At 42.0% G+C, this 21,193-nt stretch overlaps 1 protein-coding gene across 2 annotated transcripts in view; it reads right to left on the reverse strand.

Annotated features, from left to right (window-relative positions):
• The window catches only part of WDFY4 (WDFY family member 4), a 154,683-nt gene that overhangs the window by 113,140 nt on the left and 20,350 nt on the right, over positions 1-21,193 (reverse strand). For both annotated transcript variants that reach the window (XM_063338069.1, XM_063338068.1), the window contains 9 exons: positions 20,255-20,401; positions 19,701-19,890; positions 18,360-18,549; positions 16,172-16,332; positions 15,362-15,814; positions 12,223-12,327; positions 11,160-11,350; positions 8,022-8,635; positions 3,567-3,660 (listed from right to left, as the gene is read on the reverse strand). In XM_063338069.1, the coding sequence (XP_063194139.1) occupies positions 3,567-3,660; positions 8,022-8,635; positions 11,160-11,350; positions 12,223-12,327; positions 15,362-15,814; positions 16,172-16,332; positions 18,360-18,549; positions 19,701-19,890; positions 20,255-20,401 (2,145 nt within the window). The remainder of the gene's footprint in view (positions 1-3,566; positions 3,661-8,021; positions 8,636-11,159; positions 11,351-12,222; positions 12,328-15,361; positions 15,815-16,171; positions 16,333-18,359; positions 18,550-19,700; positions 19,891-20,254; positions 20,402-21,193) is intronic.

The following is a 21,193-nucleotide window of genomic DNA, read 5'->3' on the forward strand; positions in this document are numbered from 1 at the left end:
GATCTTGCCTGACTCCCATGTTCCAAGCAGCATCTCATTCACAAGGGTTCATGCAGTGGTATAAGTGGTATAAGGGAAGGTGCCCTGCTGGATCTGTTGTTTGTAAATAGGGAAGGTCTTGTGGGGGGTGTGAAGGTTGGAGGCTGTCTTGGGAACAGTGACCATGAAATGATAGAGTTTTCAATTCTGCGAGAAGCAAGGAGAGGGGTCAGCAGAACTGCTACCTTGGACTTCCGGAGGGCGGACTTTGGGCTTTTCAGGAGCCTGGTTGACAAAGTCCCCTGGGAGGCAGTCCTCCAGGGCAAAGGAGCCCAGGAAGCCTGGGTGATTTTCAAGAAGGAAGTCTTAAAGGCGCAGGAGCAGGCTGTCCCCATGTGCCAGAAGACAAGCCGTCGGGGAAAAAGGCCGGCCTGACTAAACAGGGAGCTAGTGTTACAACTTCGGGAAAAAAAGAGGATCTATGGCCTCTGGAAGGAAGGGCAGGCCACTCAAGACGACTACAAAGAGGTAGTGAAGCTATGTAGGGAAAAAATCAGGAGGGCCAAAGCCCAGCTGGAGCTAAACCTGGCTTCTGTTGTCAAGGACAACAAAAAAAGCTTCTATAAATATATTAGCAATAGGAAGAGGACTAAGGATTATCTCTGTCCTCTAGTAGATGGGGCCGGCAACATAGTGACCAAGGATGAGGAAAAGGCTGAGGTACTTAATGAAGTCTTTGCCTCAGTCTTCAGCAGTAGGACCAGTTGTTCCCTGAGCACCCAGACCCCTGAACTAGAAGACAGGGATGGGGAGCAGACTGAAGCCCCTCTAATCCAAAGGGAAATGGTGAGGGACCTGCTTCAGCACCTGGAGGTGAACAAATCTATGGGGCCGGATGGGATCCACACAAGGGTATTGAAAGAGCTGGCGGAGGTGCTCGCCGGGCCACTTGGTATCATTTATGAGCAGTCCTGGACAACCGGAGAGGTCCCAGCTGACTGGAGGTTAGCAAATGTGACACCCATCCACAAGAAGGGCCGGAAGAAGGATCCGGGGAACTACAGGCCAGTCAGTCTGACCTCGGTGCCTGGGAAGGTCATGGAACAGATCCTCCTCAGTGCCATTACACGGCACATGCAGGAGAACAGGGTGATCAGGCCCAGTCAGCATGGGTTTGTGAAGGGCAGGTCATGCCTATCAAACCTAATATCCTTCTATGATAAGGTGACCCACTTAGTGGATGAGGGAAAAGCTGTGGATGTTATCTACTTGGATTTTTGCAAAGCTTTTGACACTGTTTCCCACAGCATTCTCCTGGAGAAACTGGCTGCTCATGGCTTGGACAGGTGTACTCTTCGCTGGGTAAAAAACTGGCTGGATGGCCGTGCCCAGAGAGTGGTGGTAAATGGAGTTAAATCCAGTTGGTGTCCAGTCACAAGTGGTGTCCCCCAGGGTTCGGTGCTGGGGCCGGTTCTCTTTAATATCTTTATCAATGATCTGGATGAAGGGATTGAATGCACCCTCAGTAAGTTCGCAGATGACACTAAACTGGGCGGGCGTGTTGATCTGCTTGAGGGTAGGTTGGCTCTGCAGAGGGATCTGGACAGGCTGGACCGATGGGCTGTGACCAATGGTATGAGGTTCAACAAGGCCAAGTGCCGGGTCCTGCACTTGGGTCACAACAACCCCATGCAGCGCTACAGGATTGGGGCAGAGTGGCTCGAAAGCAGCCCGGCAGAAAAGGACTTGGGAGTGTTGGTTGACAGCCGGCTGAACATGAGCCAGCAGTGTGCCCAGGTGGCCAAGAAGGCCAACAGCATCCTAGCCTGTATCAGGAATAGTGTGGTGAGCCGGACTAGGGAAGTGATCATCCCCCTGTACTCGGCACTGGTGAGGCCCCACCTCGAGTACTGCGTTCAGTTTTGGGCCCCTCGCTACAGGAGGGACATTGAGGTGTTGGAGCGTGTCCAGAGAAGGGCTACAAAGCTGGTGAGGGGCCTGGAGGACAAACCTTATGAGGAACGACTGAGGGAGCTGGGGTTGTTTAGCCTGGAGAAGAGGAGGCTGAGGGGAGACCTTATCACCCTCTACAACTACCTGAAAGGAGGTTGTAGAGAGATGGGGGCTGACCTCTTCTCCCTGGTGACAAGTGATAGAACGAGGGGAAACGGGTTCAAGTTACGTCAGGGGAGGTTTAGATTAGATATTAGGAAACATTTTTTCACTGAAAGGGTTATTAAACATTGGAATAGGCTGCCCAGGGAGGTGGTGGATTCACCATCCCTGGAGGTGTTTAAAAAAAGGGTAGATGGGGCACTGAGGGACATGGTTTAGAAGTGGCTCTTGTCAGGGTAGGCTAAAGGTTGGACTCGATGATCTTAAAGGTCCCTTCCAACCTCAACAATTCTATGATTCTATGATTCTAAGTTATGAGCAATGGTACTGAAATCCAGCCTCTTCTGTCACTACCTGGTAGCATCAGTGAGCTGCCCAAGCTACAGGACATGAGGTTCCACTCACTCTCTCACCCACTTTTAAATAGAATTAATCAGAAAAACTCTATTTTTCCTCTACTCTTTTTGTGGGTCATTTGATGAAAAACTCTTCAGGACATGTGTTAACTCCTAGATAGAGTCTGACTCAAGACCCCATATAACAGGGAGAGTTTTTTTTTTTTAATTGAGGCAATCCTACTCACAACAGCAATACTAAAAAACCACTATCAGTATTAATTTCTTGTTGACTAAGACAAAAGGGAGTGAAAAAGAAGAAGAAATGAACACACTTAAATACATGACTGAAATTGCTGGAATTTGTGCTCTAGCCCTTCATATTTTTAAGAACACTGCCATCTACTGAGGGTCTGAGAGGCTTTCTCTCTCATACAGCTCAGCCCTAGAGCAAACTCCAATAGTTTCTTCATGACGTTTTCGTCCAATTAACCATTCTACTTGTTTTTCAGAAATTAATTACTGTAATTAAAAAAATCTCACTAGTTGCTGGCTTGGTTCCGCTACACAAAGTTGGAATGTGCTAGCAGTTGATTGCACTCCCACCTTCCATAGCACTGGACAAACAATCTGGTTTTATTCCAATCCCTCCATATGTACTTAAATTGTATTCAAGTATTTTAGTCCAGATAGCAGATATAATATCAGCAATATACTTGTTCAAAGTGGCTATGTGTATGGAAGGTTTGACAAAGCAAAGCAGATTCTAAGCTGCATTGAAAGTTTATGGACTATTAGGCCTAAAGAGCCAGCCTGTTCTGGTTGCTGGGTCCATTAGCAATATTTTAAACAATTTTCAAGGGACTTCTATGCCTGTACGTTTGTAGTAAGTATTCGGGAACCAAGACCCATGCACTGCATCAGACAAGTATAGAAACATTTAGTCAAACTGATAGCCAAGAGCCTTTGTTGTTCTTATATCTGTTGACTCAGTGAGATTTGCACTGTTCCTCCTGCCAGTCTTATAGGTAAATTTTAGTACTTCCACATCTGCAAAAAGTAAGCAATTCTTGTAAATGAAGCTACAGAAAAGCAGCAGACACTGCTTAGATGGCACTTTGATATGTTCAGACTCACCTGAGAGTGTCCCTCTTTGTACAGCTTTGGCAGCAACCTCACCATAACACAGACAGCACCTGGATGTACTATGGCGCAGTCTCCCATTTCCCACCTGCAGGAAAAAGACACATAAGACTTATCATCATAATTATCACTAACAACAGTAAGGAGGGTCCAACAATGTTCCAGCAGAGTACAGCATTAAACTCTCCTAGCAGTAACCAGGCTCAGATTTGAAACCAAGCAAACAATACAGATGACCTGGAACAGCTAGAAGAATCCTTAGAGTAACAAAGACAGGACATAACCTGTTCATGGGCTCACAATCTCAGGGACCTGCATAGTCAAAGATGTGCAGCAGCCTCTTTAAACAAACTTCGCTTTCAAAGGTACTTGCAGTACAGAGAACAGATGACCAGAGGGATATCTCTGATGCATCAGCCCAGAACTAGAGCTGTATTTTCTATTTTCTAGCAGTTTGTAGCTTTGGTCAGACAACACCTTCAGTACTTTCAAACCATAATAGCAATAAGCAAAGTTGAGACAGTCTTGATGAAACCAGTATGCCACCCTTTCCTTCCAACACCAGAATCTGCCTAAACTAGTAAAAGAAGTTAAACATCTGTGATTCCCCATCAGTTTTCATTTTTTGCCATGGACCACCTTTGTACATTCAGGCACAGGAAGGAACTGGGGCATCAGAGTTATGACACAGAAGATCTGTTTATGCCATGATGCAGGCTAGAGGTTAGATGTATCTCAAAGATGAAGCTACAGCACAGCAGTAACTCTAGTTTTGGCACTGCAGGCTCACCACGTTCAGAGTATTATCAGCATTTCTGAGTGTACCTCTGAACCGGAGATGTGATGTGCACTGTCAGAAACATCTGTCCCAAATAGATCTCATGAGAAAAGCACAGGCAACATCTAACAGCCATAATTACACTGAAGAAAAAAAAAAAAAAGGCACAATATGCTCTGTGGACTGTATAAAACAAAGGGTTCAAGTAAAAGAGTGCGCATAAAAAAAAAAAGCTTTTACAAGGGACCTGAAGGAGGGTAAAAAGGCTGTAATTAAGATTTTAGCCACCTCTAAAAAGGCTCATCTGATACACCAGAGCAGCTAGTAATGTGTAGCACACTGCCACACAGTGACAAATAATTCTTACTGCACCCTCAAGAAAGATACTTTTAAAGAAATTACTTTTTTACAATATTTACTGTGTAATAAATCAAAATCAGATCTGGTATAAATACTTCCTGCAGCAGTGGCTCCAGTGTGGACACATACACCTGTACTTGACATGAATGTGGGGGAGTTTTTAAATATTAAACAGGAAAATAGTACACACTGAAAATACTTCCTACAATCTCCCCCAAAACACACTAAATCCAGTCCCACCAGTATCAATAGGATTGAAATTTCAATCTTTTTTCCTGCTGTGGCTGTGCTCCCAAGAAAGCTCATTTTTAGCCTAAGCCACTGTATCCAAGGACTGACTTTCCAAACTTCCAATTCAATTCAAACTTCCATCTCTTGCACTGTAAAACTATGTTGCCAGGCAGTGTGTTCAGTTCTCCTAACACACAGCAGTCTTCCTAAAGACTTAGGAACTGAAGAAATATGGTTACCTCTGAACCTCAACATTTATCTTTCATGTAGAGAATTTGTTTTTATAACCCATATAATGTACAGTAAAAGTAAAATGTGAGCTAACAAAATGTAAATATTAGAAGACAATAATATAAAGCGATCCTTTAAAAAATAAATAAGATCATGTAACGGTTAAGACATTGCCACAAATATAAAAAGATGTTTTCTTATATTTGAGCATTTTGGCAGGTTTAGCACTCTCCAGGGCTGTTAAGAAAGAACAAATAAGGAAAATCCAGAGTTCCTGACCAGCATTGAACTACACCTCAAGTTCCCTGCCAGCACCGCACGCTTGCCGCCCTCTAAGATTATCATATAAGCCCTATCTCCAGCCTTTTCTGTGGTTTTCCAAGAGGCCCTCATTTTCTGGCTTGTCTTCGTACAAGAGCTGTCTCCGTGAACCACCTCTTCATTCCTGCAAACATCCCATATCACACACTCCTGCCTCAGGGCCATCCAGTCAGCCCCATGATTGCACTACATCTACACCACCAGTATCACGGTAGGAATCCCAAATCTGCTCTGCACCGGCTGCTACTTAAAAGTAAGACAAATAAGAGGGTCTGGAGACAAAATGAGATGCCACAAAGAACCTGAAGAGCCATTAGCACAGTGAGTCTGTGATAACAGCAGCTGCAGCAGCCATTCTGCTAGAGTGGGCACGAAGAGGGGTTTCCCTCCCAGAGACTGATTAGCCTCAGTTAACACAGCTTGCAGCAGTGATTTCTAATCACCAGGAGCAAAAGGGAAGACAGAGACCCCATGTGTTACAGAAGGTGTCTCAAACATTAACGCAGGAGCAGGAACACAGAGGGCTGTTTTTCAGATGGGAATGAAAAGGTTGATTCCCCTGTGGCCCAGCAGCTCGCAGCATCATCGACCACAGGACAGTGTAAGGGGCTAGAATATTATCCAGTTAAAATACTGATTTTCCTGTGTCTCAGTCACAGGCTCACATAGGATCACCTCCTTTCCTCTTCTCTGGGATGTTAAATACACATGGCAGGATGAGGCACCACAGGCCACCTACATTGACTGCGCTCGAGTTCCTTCTTTCAAGTTGCACAGCTCCAGGCTGAAGCTGTCTTCAGGAGGAAGTGTGAGCATGGAGTACAGCTAAGAGGAAGCTGCATCAGGGGAACCACAGGCTTGCAGGAACTCTGGGAACTTGGTTTCTATTTTTATTTTAAGAAAATTTACTTCTGGAAAAGGATGCAGGCTGTGTGGCCTGAAAATTGATAACTTTCCCGTACATGTTCCTCTGAGGTGTTTGCGTACACTTGTCCTGGACACTCTCCAGCCACCTCTGGCTTCCCTTTGTGCCTTCACTTCCCAGAACCAAAGCCACACTGCCCCAAACCAGACACTGAACTGAACGGATCCCCATTTACATTACTAATTTCTCCACAAGTGGTATTCATTCAGTTACTGCACAGCCTCACAGCTCAGCAGACAAAACAACACAAGTACCTAGGAAGCCTAGCTTTATGTTTCAGATCTATTAACTTAAGACAGACAAGCAGAAGACAGAGCCACACCCTTTCCAGCATTGCCACTAGTCTACTCTTTCTCCGACATCTTCCCTCACCCTTCCTTATACAAACACTTAAGCTATAGGCTATGGAATTCTCACAACCACCACCATCCATACACTCTCCATACGTTGACCCACATTCTCCCAAATGGGGCCATAGATCTACTTTGAAAAGGGTATTCATTCCTCCTGAGCCACCGAGTCCTCCCCCCAGCACCAAGTATCTAACCAGAGTATTTTCCAGTGTAATTCAGAAAATGGTGATAGGGAGCAAACATTTCCACGACTATTTTAAAATCAGTTGCACAAGGAACAAGGAAACCTACAGCAGGTCTTTCCAGTTGCTTCAAACAAGTGCAAATATTTGTTCAAATACTCAGCCTGCCTTAGTACTCAGGGAATAAAAGTTCTGCTGACTTCAGTGACTGCTACCCACAAGCAGCAGACCTAATGACTTGGTCTTTAAACCTGGAAGACAACTGTGGAATAACGTAAGGGCTGAAGGAATCTCACAGTTATAAACTTAACCTTTTTAAGCATAACTCCAAGCAGAAACATTTTTGAGAAGAGCACTGAGAGATCCAAGATAAAGCTACAAACACATGAAGGGGCAGAAGATCTCACAAGTTACAAAATGCAAGTTATTAAGAATTGATTCGCAGCTGACAGCTACTTTGATTTCTGGTGTAGTCTTTCCTTGCTGCAAGGGATATATATTTCAATATAATCCTTCATTATATGAGGCAGGCAGCATTACTATTCATTTTCCAGTTTTCTCTATTTCAGCTGTATGACTAAATGAGTGAGAGTGTGTGTGTCTGTACACATGTGCCTGGACACACATGGGGGAGCATTTAAAATAACTTAAAGTAGCTTTTATTTTTAATGTATCAGGTGATGGGAAACAGCTTTCCACATAACTGAAGAAGTCAAAATTCATTGGGGCAGATTCAAGCAGAGACTAAATGCAAGCTTCAAGTCCCAGCAACTCTTTCCTTAGAGCCCAGTCCTGCTCCCACATTGCACGTCAAAACCTTCAGAACAAACTCTGCAACTCTCAGGGTTGTGTGTCCCACTGCTCCACTGAACACTTATGGCCCAGTGTTTACCATCATCTACTTTTCAAAAAGAGGTGATTTCTGCTGTTTGGAGGGCTGGAAGTTGGAACTATGACACCGATTTGTTTGTTCTAGGCAGGTTATGTCACACGTTATCTTAGTTTACTACCATATAAAATGCGATACCTGTCTTACTAGTATATTTCCTGTAGTAAATAAAGACTTACTTCTCTTCTAGATTTCCCCATAACCTATGGGCAGAGGCAGGTAATTTGTTGCCTGGTCTTTTGAAAGCAACAGGATGCTCTTCTTGAGCTTGGGGTCCCTCCTGATCATCTCTTGATGCCTCTCCCATCTCTGGCTTTCTCTCCTCCTTGAAGTAGCTCTCCAGATGGAGAGTTCCTTTGACCATGTGGTCAAGAAAATTCAGAATCCATATGCAGTTCTTTAGCCACATTGGGAAAGGTTCTGAAGAGCAGAAAGCTGCATCCAAGAATTCTCCAAACGTCCTTGTCCTCTCAAGGCTCAGAGGGATTTGCCATTCCCCTTGTGTCCAGAAGCATCCAAGTGACCCAAGATCCTCTGCCATCTTTTCGAAAAGACCATTCCTCTGGAAGAAGTTGCTGTTGACAGGGTCCAGGTGCAGGGCTGCTGTTATCCCCTGAAGCGTGTAGAAAACAAGCTCCAGTATGCAATTCTGTCCAACTGCTGCCCACAGCCCAGATGGAGGGTCCTGCAATGCACCTTCCATGTCTGAGAGAAGGGACAGGAGTCCATTGAATCCACTGCAGGTTCTGAAAGCTGAGTGGCTCTTGGGACTCTCCAGTATCCTCAGGAGTGACTACAAACATTGAGAAGAAAGGAGACAAAAGAAGCACTTAAACCAGGGGACAAAGAAGCTTTAGAGTATTTTAAAATTCCAAGTTTGTACCAAAATTCTTTCACTGAAATTTCACTCTGAACAAAAAGTTGTTCAAGGTAAAGGTCACCACTGCACAACTTTTTTCCTCCTCCTTTCCCCAATGTCAAACAACCAAGAATTGAATGCACCCTCAGGAGCAATCCATGGAGTCAGCCTGACAGGTAGGGAATCGCACTTACAGGGATAGGCAAATAAATCAAGTTTCCTGCATTAAATATCCTAGTCAGTTTGGCCAGAGATAGTTTCAGACCTTTGGCTATTCTTTCAGCAGTCTTCTGAGACTTCCTCAAGAAATCTGCCTTTGCCATAAATAAAAGAAAGATTCAATTGTAGATAACCTCATATAGAAATTGAGAAGGCACAGCTCTCTATAGGCAAGTTTTCCTACAGCCTTGGATATACATGAGGAACCACACTAGACTTTTGCTCATATGACTGAGCAGACCCTTTCCAAAAAAGCAGCGACAAAGGATGGCCCAAAGAATACTGCAAGCAGCAGTCTCTCCTCATTAAGGCGATAATAATTCCCTTTCTCAGAGGAGGTATTTTTAAAGTTTGCACAACACTTTGGAGAAAAAAGCCATAAAGAGTCAGATCCCAAGATAATGAAGTCATTAGATTTTATCTAACTTCAATGGGTTAAAGCAGGTTGTAAGTGAATGCCACTTGACAATATTACACATGAATGCTATGGGCTTGCCATTTTAAAACAAATCTAGAAAAGTTATTAAGAGTTGTAGTGGTGGAAGTAAAATCAGTGAGAAAGAACTTGTGAGGAGGCAGTCTACTGTATTTGAATGTAATCCATTTTTGGTATGTTGCATAATTCATTTTGTAAATATGATGCTCTTTCAGGCACCAGGGACCTTTCAGGTTTGAGGCTGTACCTTTTCACGTTGGAAAGGGCTAATTTTACATATAAAGTTTCCCAAGAGATATCCAATGAGAGAGGTTCACTTCACAATTTGCTGAAGAGGAACAGATTCTAACATAAATATATCTCCCTGTAACAGGATCTAGGACTGTGAGAAAGGGTTGCCAGAACTGGAGCGGGAGGGGGAACTCTATTACTGTCATTCAATTTTGTATGATAATGTATCAAACCAGGCAGAGACTTCTGAACAGGGAGTAAATTTAATAACTCGGAGTTGAAGTTATCAGGATGGCTTTAACACATTTCAGAGAAGGTCAACAGTAACCACATTTCCTCCAGCTCTAACTCAGTTAGAATTTAATCGCCTATGAGTTAGTATTCCTCTGTCACGAATCTATAAAACTGATGTCTGCTGGAAACCCCCTAACTCAGTTAACGTTAACAGAATTTATTTCACATTCCATTATTTGTTATTCCTCATAATTGTCCACGTGCCATGCTGGAATACAGCAGTGCTAATTGCATTTGGGCTCAAGCTTTAAGAGCTAAATATATATTAGCAAATCAATCTGAATTTATGTGTAACACAATCACAGTCCCAGTCGATGCAGATAAATTCATTTGCTTACATTATGCTTTAATATAGTTATCATTTGTCAAAATTAAACACTGAATCTGCATTTATTTTCATATTAGTTTGGACACCCTACTCAACTTTTCCACAAATATTGTTAAAGTTTACTGTTTCAAATCAAAGCTATAAACTTTGCCACGTTTTTGTTTTTTTAAAGTAACATGGTTCTTTTATCACACAAGCAGCTGCTGAAAGGTGAATTCAGTTCACACTTAGAGAAGGTAGCATGAAACCTTAAATCAGTGCTCACAACACTACTGCTTTTCAACTTGATGCCTATGAACTAAACCAAAATAAAGCACACTAATTCATTTCCCCTGCTTCATTACTTATGGATCAGACCCTCTATAAACATAGTAGAGGCTATGAATAGTTTCAATTTCTTCCTGCAAACATTCATAAGACTCCTCCTTTCCATCATATCACATCTCTTTTTCCATGACACTTGTGTGTGCAAGAGATAACAAGATTAAGGACAGCAAAATTTCACCTTGTGAAAATTATCAGAATCAAACCATTCGTTCCATGCCTACCCCACCCCTTCCAAATCTTACTCCTTTACCTCTTCTCACATGCTCCCTCCACACCTCCTCTGCTTCCATTCACATTTGTTTCTCCTTTCTCTGTGACATTATATAGAACTGCTCATACCACTGTGACCTTTACCATTTCAATTTCTCCGCCCTGCATTACGATTTAAGTCTTCAAAATACTTCACAATCTGATACTGAGTGACAGCGTTGACCACACACACATTGCTAAAAATCAAAGTGCATAATATACCAGAATCAAAAACTGGCCCATGGTTCTTTTTTCTTCTGCACTTACCTTCTTAGAAAAAAATCATAGTGCTAAGGGTGAGATTAAGATCAATTTGCTACAAGCCAAGCAGTTTCCAAGAAAACAGCAACGCTGTGGGAAGCTACATTAAATACCTTCAGCAGATCCAGTTTCAGATGTAGTTCCCCTTGAGTAGAAGAACAGAGGGCCCCTATAATAATGCTCATATATTCTTCATAGTTGATGACTGATAGCTGCTCCAAGATGCTGAGAGTAGCACTCCTATAGCACTCATCATCCAAAAATATCTTGATATATGGCACCATTCCATAGTCCTTCAGAACAACTGGGGACAGATATGGTATCATTTGTTAAACTGTGCTTTACTTGTAGTTTTCAAAGGCAGATTTTCAATGTTGGTGTGAAGTGACACATTTCTACAAATACAGCAGGAGAGGCAAGACGAAGAGCTGGTTAAGCTAAAGATGACACAAACTGAAAGGAACAACTAGGGATAAAATGACTGGATGACCATGGTTTCTAATCATCAGAGATGACAGCTTCCCAATATAACAATGAATGAAAAGGAAAAGATGCCTTATTAGTTTTCAGCTTAAACATCTCTTTAGTTTATGAAAGGGACTGTTTGATAGTGGATGACAACATATTTGGGCTGTGTAAGATGCTGCAAACCTGATGACGCTAGGATTCAAGAGTGAATTAAGTGAGTGGATTCCAGTACTCAGAAGAGTTCACTTCTGTATTACTATGTTGCACAAGATTCCCCACACGTGCACCTCTTAGACATGCCAATAGTAAATGTACGAGTGTTACTCAGCGTGTATTTGATCCCATCAAGATTTCAAATAATAGACACCATGGAAGAAAATCTGGATGAACAAATAATACACAAAACTCACACACAGAGTTTTGTTTTCCACAAGGTAAATTTGCATTTTCTATGTTAACACTTCAGGAGTATCAACATAGATAAAGGAAGCAGGGTGACTGCTGGGATAAGACTGATTATGCAGCATGAAAATATCTTTGCCACATTTCTTCCTGGTGCAACACTGTTATCCCTAGACTTCTAGCTTTTGTCCTCCCCTTCTCACTGAAGCACAAGAGACAGAAAATTTGTTGGTGCTCCTTAAGAAGCATTGTGGCCATTTACCACCAAATATCACAAAGGCAATGCACTCATATGTCATATCTTACCAGTGTTCCTCACAGACCCCACTGTAAGGGCAGCCACCATCTTCAGCATAACAGCATTTAATTCCTTCTCAGTGCCTTCTTCCAGACCAGGCTGATGGGTTCCAGCTGTCGGTATATTAAAATTCATAATACAATTTATACAATACATAGTTAACTGTAGCTAAAATATATCAAACCAAAAAGGAAAACCTGTTCTCCAGCAAATTCTACTTCTCTTAAATATAACTTAGAAGCTACTTGAACCTTAAAATGAGCAACAAGATACAGACAAAGTATCATCTAATCAGAGTCCAGTCTGGAATTAGGAAACACAGGTCTGATTCTATGCTCTTCAGACCGTATCTCTTGCATAACTATAGACAATACTAGTAATAGTGGTGTTTCCACTTCTCAACTGATGTAGAGTTACCTGTTCAGTGATACCTGCTAGGGTAGGAACACACACAAATAAAAGAACATTACAGATTATGAGCTATGAAGCGGTAAAATATTATAGCAACAGGGAGTACTTAAATACCTAAACTAAAAGTGAAGAGCAGAAAGCCTCCTGCAGGTTCAAAAGCAAACATTTTCCAGGATCAGACAGTGTAAGGTAGGTTATTTTTAGATCTAAAAGACTTGAAGTTTGTAGGCTAAATTTCTGGAAACCAAAACAGAGTAACAGTGCTCACTTTACACAGTGTCTTCCCACCTGCCCCCTCTTCATCTGTGTGTCTAAATTTACAAATTACATAGCCATTCAATCACTCATTCTATAGAATTTAGATCACCAAGTGATCTGACACAGTGAAATTAATGCAAAGACAGAAGTAAGCCCCTATGCACCAGCTTATAACCAGAAGGTGAGTTTTCAAGAACCTCGGTGTTTATCTTCACAATCCTTATCTAAGTACTCTTGTACAAAACTCTAGTTCTCTGGTGTCAAGAATGCAAATCTAAGTGTCCTTGCAGGTAATGGATGTCTGCATTCCGGAACTTCTGTTGAAATTCATATTCCTTCTGTTGCTTGGAGTAAATGTATATAAATAATTCAATGGTCCTTGCTGCATCAGAACTTATAGCTAGTACTTTGGGTCCCTCCTTCTTTACTGAACTACTATTGCACTGAAATTTAAAGGCATTTCCCAATTCATACAGCACAGAAAATGTTATTGTGCATTTTTCTTTCTTTAAAATAGCATTTATAAACTTTTATATATGTGAGCCTGTCCCTTAAGACAGCTGTACCCCACAGTTACCACACCAGGACTATTATCTTCCTGTTTTCATAACAAGAGATAACTGTATCAGATGACAACGAGTGGCAGTAATTGTGGGTAATATATGGCCAAAATTCAAGAAGCTGTTTTCCATCATTAGTCCTCAGGACTAAGTTGTTACTTTCAGAGGAACTAAGCACTGTGGAAAACTCTTTCTTTCTCTACTCTCAAGCTGGCATCCTAGAGAATCTCAAATTGAGACTTGTTTAAACATGTGGGCTGAATGGTACCTTGCAGAAAGATTCATCCACAAGAAGGGCCAGAAGGAGGATCCAGGGAACTACAGGCCAGTCAATCTGACCTCGGTGCCTGGGAAGGTCATGGAACAGATCCTCCTCAGTGCCATTACATGGCACATGCAGGAGAACAGGGTGATCAGGCCCAGTCAGCATGGGTTTGTGAAGGGCAGGTCATGCCTATCAAACCTAATATCCTTCTATGATAAGGTGACCCACTTAGTGGATGAGGGAAAAGCTGTGGATGTTATCTACTTGGATTTTTGCAAAGCTTTTGACACTGTTTCCCACAGCATTCTCCTGGAGAAACTGGCTGCTCATGGCTTGGACAGGTGTACTCTTCGCTGGGTAAAAAACTGGCTGGATGGCCGTGCCCAGAGAGTGGTGGTAAATGGAGTTAAATCCAGTTGGTGTCCAGTCACAAGTGGTGTCCCCCAGGGCTCGGTGCTGGGGCCGGTTCTCTTTAATATCTTTATCAATGATCTGGATGAAGGGATCGAATGCACCCTCAGTAAGTTCACAGATGACACTAAACTGGGCGGGCGTGTTGATCTGCTTGAGGGTAGGTTGGCTCTGCAGAGGGATCTGGACAGGCTGGACCGATGGGCTGAGACCAATGGTATGAGGTTCAACAAGGCCAAATGCCGGGTCCTGCACTTGGGTCACAACAACCCCATGCAGCGCTACAGGATTGGGGCAGAGTGGCTCGAAAGCAGCTTGACAGAAAAGGACCTGGGGGTGTTGTTTGACAGCCGGCTGAATATGAGCCAGCAGTGTGCCCAGGTGGCCAAGAAGGCCAACAGCATCCTAGCCTGTATCAGGAATAGTGTGGTGAGCCGGACTAGGGAAGTGATCATCCCCCTGTACTCGGCACTGGTGAGGCCCCACCTCGAGTACTGCATTCAGTTTCGGGCCCCTCGCTACAGGAGGGACATTGAGGTGTTGGAGCGTGTCCAGAGAAGGGCTACAAAGCTGGTGAGGGGTCTGGAGGACAAACCTTATGAAGAACGACTGAGGGAGCTGGGGTTGTTTAGCCTGGAGAAGAGGAGGCTGAGGGGAGACCTTATCACCCTCTACAACTACCTGAAAGGAGGTTGTGGAGGGATGGGGGCTGACCTCTTCTCCCTGGTGACAAGTGATAGGACGAGGGGAAACGGGTTCAAGTTACACCAGGGGAGGTTTAGATTAGATATTAGGAAACATTTTTTCACTGAAAGGGTTATTAAACATTGGAATAGGCTGCCCAGGGAGGTGGTGGATTCACCATCCCTGGAGGTGTTTAAAAAAAGGGTAGATGGGGCACTTAGGGACATGGTTTAGAAGTGGCTCTTGTCAGGGTAGGCTAAAGGTTGGACTCGATGATCTTAAAGGTCCCTTCCAACCTCAACAATTCTATGATTCCATGATTCTATGATCATACACTGGTGAAGGATAGCCCAGAACTGTTTAGGCTAGTGAACAGAACAATAAACAGATAAGATTTCAGAGAGGACGCAGCTTAGTATGTCATAAACTTAGGCCAGTTGGCTTGCAGACAAAATATAGCTACCCAGTATATAAAATTTATAAATCGACTGTAGAAAAAGATTCATTAATTCCTATCGACCTACTTCAACAATCATTGTGAATGACATTAAGTCGTACCCGACTTCCTCAGGATCTTGGCTTGCTTCCTCAAAAGTGCCAACAGTAGGCCTAAGAGCCCAGAGTCACGGAATATGTCGCTGAATAACAGGTCCTTCTGAGTCATGCTGAGAAGGCACCGGAGAGCTGTTAAGGTGCAGAATGGTACTGTGTTTTCCTTTATCAAATACTGAACCTTCTTCAAAATTTCATGGGGGACATATGAGAGGTCTAGCACTATGGACTCCACCAGTCTGAAGAACTGGACTTGGACTGGGTGTGGTTTGAAATGGATTATGTCTGTAAACTGGTTGATAGGTTGTAGTGTCCATTCCAGAAGAAAGAAGTTCACTGTGTCCCAGGCCCATATGGTACTAATTGCCTCCAGGATTCTTCCACACAGGTGCTGATCATTACTTTTCATGAAAATGGACTGCAACACCTGAAAAGCCTGAAGGTTTTTCACCGTCATTCCTGTGGGATAAAACCAGGTGAGATCATTTTTACATCAATGTTATTTAACACTGCAAGCACCATAACTATGATGTTAAATCATGTCTGAGTGTGGAAATAGGAGTCATAGACATGAGGGATGTGATTGGGAGGCATGTTCTTAACCTTGGATCACACCCTACAGCTGACACAGTCAGTTCAGTTTGATGTAGGTAGCATTCAGACTCCAGCAGCATTAAGCTTCTGATGACATCAGAAGATGTCATCTCATATTCTTTCCTCCATCTTACCACACGTAATGAATAGAGCTTCATTTTTCTATGACCCACCTACATAGCCACATATATATGCGTGTGTATATATATGTATATACTGTACCAGAAGACCGTGTCTGTTCAAAATTAAAGTGCGGTAATTGCGGGTGTACAATGTTGCCAGAAACTTTCAGTTCAGTTTTTCCACAGGTTGTAAGGCAAGTCAGCATGTCCAAGATCTCATCCAGATAGGGGTCTCCTTCATTTTGCTGCAACCCCTCACACCTAGGAACAAAGTTTAGGACAGTCATATGCCCATGCCATAGTCATACAAACACTTTGGATATATCACCAGGTACTGAGTACACAGGAGCTACCGAGTCTGTTTTACTGTCTTCCTGTCTTATTTCCGTGACTTGTTTAAGCATCTTATAAACAGTAACTCCACCAGTAACAGTCCCCACCATGTGGGACATTCTGAATCAGAACAAAACTTACAAACTGAAGAAGAAAACTGAAGTGACACTGTAAGAGTCTTCTAAAGAAAAGGAAGATAAATGTTGGAATTTAGTCCAGTTATGTGTACTTTAAAAAGAAAGTAATTTTGTGAGAGATCAAAAAATTAAAGCAGATACTTCACATTAAAAGGTAGGCATACAGTTGGCAAGGTAAGCAACTGGCTAACTGAGATAAATAACAGAAAAATCTCAGCCCTTAGGAAGGGAAAAATATTGCATTGCCTGAGCTTTGTGAATCAGACATGAAGGCGGTATCTCTCTCCTACATAAGGAAATAATTTGAACTGTAACCCCATATTTGCCATAGTTTAGACTGAAGTGAGAGTCTATCAAAGGGCAGCAAGCTGCTTATCATGTTATCCTATTCTGTACTGCTTAGAGGGGTCAATTCTTAAGGAAAACTGAAGCACCTGGGCATGTATTAGTGTCAGAGCAATAGACTGATACCAGAAGTTAGGAAGATCTCAGTAGAAAACAGAACAAATATGTTCTATTTTAATCTAAACAGGAAACCAAGGGACGGGGCAAATGCTAGTATCCATTTTGGCAGGAAAGAATGCAATCAGCAAGATTCTTTTTACCTGAAAAAGAAATTCCAAACATTGGAGAAGGGGAAGCCTGGTCACAGAAAACATTCAGGAAAGAAGCTCTCTGTCTATCCCTTTCTGCCAGTGTAAACTGGGAAGGGAGACTAATCTGTGCACCTGTATGCTATCTTGGTCTCTCCAGCTTAGTTACATCCTTAGTTAGAAAGGATGGGGACACTCATAGCCCTTCCTTATAAAGATCAGGTGTTTCCCCCCTTATATGGATAGAATTTCATCAGAAATATACATCTCAACACAGCTTATTTATAAGGCAAAGCTAGACAATCTATGGTAACTAAAGAAAACACTGCCAGAAAAAGACAAACCTTTTTCCAATTGTAGGTTAATAATTTTGTGCCATCCAGAGATCATCAGAAATCATACTCACCTACAGATATCTTTGGATTCGTGATTCAAATTACAATCCTCTAGATCCAAATTACAAAATTACATCACCCCCAGTCTAACATACTGGACAGGGACCAAAGTTCTTGCACATGTTGGAGAAGTACAAGAAGAGGCAAAGCCAGAACAGAAGCAACAATAGATTGAGAAGATCAGGAAATGCTCTCTTCATATGATATTGAAGAAAACGAGAAAAAAGCTCGTAAGTGCTTCTGGGGAAGTGGTATAAGGTACTGTTTTGACATAGCAAACTCAGAGCCTGGTTAGACAATGCAAGGAGGCAAAGACAGTAAATGATTCCACTTTGTACTTTTGATTAGGATAACTACTGGGGATTTGTGCTGATATGTTCATATTCATCTCAGTTCTGAAGAACGTAACTATTTAAGTTTGGGTAAGGTTTTTTGTTTGTTTTTTGCACAGCAAGGAGATCCACTTTCCCTCCCTCGCTGTCTGCATTCCTGGACCAAGAGTTCACCTTAACTGTGACAAATGTCTCTGACCTACACCCCCTCTAATACTAATTGACGAAGAACCTTTGTCTTGTGTTCGGTAAGTCCCTATCCCACCTGTAGACTAACTTCTCCTACTGTTAATTTCCATTATGGTTTCAGCAGAAGTAGTTACGTACTGCTTCCCTTTCTAAAACAGCAATGAAAGACCCACTATCAGTGTCTTTATCAATGGCTTTGCAGGCACGCAGGATTACCTATATGATTCATATTTTAAAACAAACCACCATGTGTTCTGAAAATTAAATTTTACCATCCTTTAGAAGCCAACTAAAAACATCTCTACTTACCTGAGTATAATTTTTAGCAGGAGTTGGTAGCCATCGTTATTTTCAAACTCTGTTAACAAAGCTGATGATATGGGATAGGAATCTTTCACAAAGCACAAGACAATACTAGCAGCTTCACACACATCACAAGCAGGTATGGTATCAGCCAGTTTAAAGAGATTCTGAATAGCTATTTTAATGCAGTCCACAGCTGTGGGGAAAAAAAAATAAAATTTAGCAGGCATTTAAGAACTGACTGTCTAGCAAATTCGAAGTTACTAACAAAAATGGAACAACAAGTTTCCAGAAAACGTTATTTCCCAGTAAAAGAGGAGTCCGTTAACTCTTCTCCTAAAAAGACAAGAGGATATAGGAACACCACACTCATCTCAGAGGCTACGTGAAGAACATTCCTGGTTTTAAAGTATGCATGCATTTCTTTGCTTAATCCCCAGAAGCTGATTCAGTCTCAGGAGTATAAGCTTCCAACGCATCCACTCTCCAAAATTCATATACTGTGAATCCAAGGTAAGTGGAGGCTGACACGTTTAATTGTCTTGTACAAGTCAATCACACATTCTGTGCACAGTTCACAGATCAAGTCTTTGCTCAATGAGGCATATGTAATGGGGTATACACATCTTGCTCTGAGCAATGAAGCCTTGTCTTTCTTGTCTGATCTGATGTCCAGTCCTTCCAGGACAGCTTCGAAATGTCTAAACAGTTCAGTACTCTTAGAACTATTATTCCTCAGTCTTTCAATCTCACCTGGAAAGCCAATTTTTTTTATTTTAAAATAATAGAAGTACCTATACGCAGTTATTCCATGACAAGGAATACCAATAGTAAAGTGTGGATTATAAAACTATATTTTTTTCCTTCTGAGAAATTGAGACTCATGGCCTTTGCACTTCTTAATAATAAAAAAACCTGCTTACTCTAATAAAGCCTAGAAGAAATGAGGATGTAATTCAACCAATCATGATATTGTCCCAAAAGACACTGTTCCTCTTGCAGTGCCCTCAGCCTTATATTTAGAGTGTGCATGAGCCTTAGGCTCACACATTGAGTCACACAACTTAAAAAAACCATAATACATCTTGTCCTTGCCTACATTAGTGTGATCAGGTGGGACTGGCTTTTGCCTGTAATTTTATTTTTTTTGTATAAAAAACTTCAGTTTTCAGATAGCTACCAGTGCTAAATAAAGCTCCTGTCTAGAAAGCCAAAAGCCCATGTTTTGCAGTTGATTCCCTACCAGATGATGTAGAGATAAAAAAATTTATCTCAGGGAGACTCTTCTTGAGAATTCATTCTCAGTGGAGCTATGAGAAAAGGAGAATCAAAATTAATAAACCAAACCTTGTAAGTACACAATGCTGGTTTTGGTCTGAGCCTTTGAAATAGTTCTCAGCACACGGCCTGTAGGTATTTTCCATGAGTGGCTACACTGGTCCCAGAGGGAAGCAGTTGCTATAATTAATGACTGAAGCTTATCAGCTGCCAGAAGTTCCTCTACACCTTGTTCCTCTCTGTACATGTTAAGCATTATCTGAAAAGAAAACAAACATCAGCTACAATAAACACCTCTACAAAATATCTTGGAGATGAAGAAAAATCCATTGGGGGAGGCGGGAAATCATAGTTTGATACTAATACCAGGAGAAAGGATGCAGTGAAATGAACAAGTAAAACTACCACTAGGATATCCTACGATATTCTCAATGGACTTTTTTTTTTAAACAAACAAATAAGAAATATAGTGGCATCATCTCAGTTTGTTTTATACTGTTCTTGATGCTTCTTCAATGGTTTTCAGTCCAAACTTACTCTTTTTAGCAGTTTGAATCAATCACTAGCTAAAAGCTTAAGATCCGAGTACTCAGGACAAATGAACTCCCAGAGACGCATCTCACCTTAACAAGCATTTCCTGAGTTTGAGTGTCATCCTCGCTTGTCTCTCCATCATCACTGGTTTTCTTCAGAGGAAAAGTAAAGAAAAGGTACAGGCACTGCATCAGAGCAGCTGGAAGGCCAGATCCAATGATGTTGCACATAGTTCTCTAAGTAAGGAAAATAAAAATCAGCCCCTCTAGAAGGTGACCACAGTTTCCTTGGGTTTCTACGCACCAAACGTACGCATGGCAGTTGAAAGAGCTACTTGAGCAGTTTACTCTTACAAGTGCTCTAGGACACACAAGTGTGTCAATTATAGAGCATGGCTGTACAAATCCACTGGACAGAAGTAAACACACTGACTGTGTGTTGCCATAGCTGCTCCCAGGACTTCCCACTCCAGCTGAACTACAGCTTTGACAGTTATTTACTTACTATGTCCTGCATAAGGAGACCTACAGTCAATAAAGCAAACAACCTGCAAACTAACTAGCAGCTAAAATAGCAGTACATCCCAGGCAGACAGTGCTGCTTTTATCATTAGTTCACAGAACACCCTGCAGCGATAGAGGCCTAACATGTTAAAAGCATGAATTCTCCATTCCCTCCTTGACCCAGCATAGCAGCAATTTAGCTATAACGCCTTTGCTTTTGTAACATATTGAATAACTACACACACACTTCTAATTATAGCTTTTATAAATGCAAGAGACACCATTTCTCCACAATGTTTCTCAACACTTAGTTTCTTCCCATCTTCACTGCGGCTGTGTACAACTTACAGAGAAGTCCCAGTGTTCTTGCTTGGCACACAACAATTTAAAAAAAAAATCAGCAGCAAATTAAACAGAAGAGGGAGGTTTGTGATTTGAAGTTTTGTGAGTGTGCGTGCTACAAAAAACAGCAATGTCTTAGATCTGTGAAAAACCCAAACCTCATCAGAAACTTCAGGCTGTAAC

This window comes from Chroicocephalus ridibundus, chromosome 6 (assembly GCF_963924245.1).
Source record: "Chroicocephalus ridibundus chromosome 6, bChrRid1.1, whole genome shotgun sequence".
NCBI classification, from domain to species: Eukaryota; Metazoa; Chordata; class Aves; order Charadriiformes; family Laridae; genus Chroicocephalus; species Chroicocephalus ridibundus.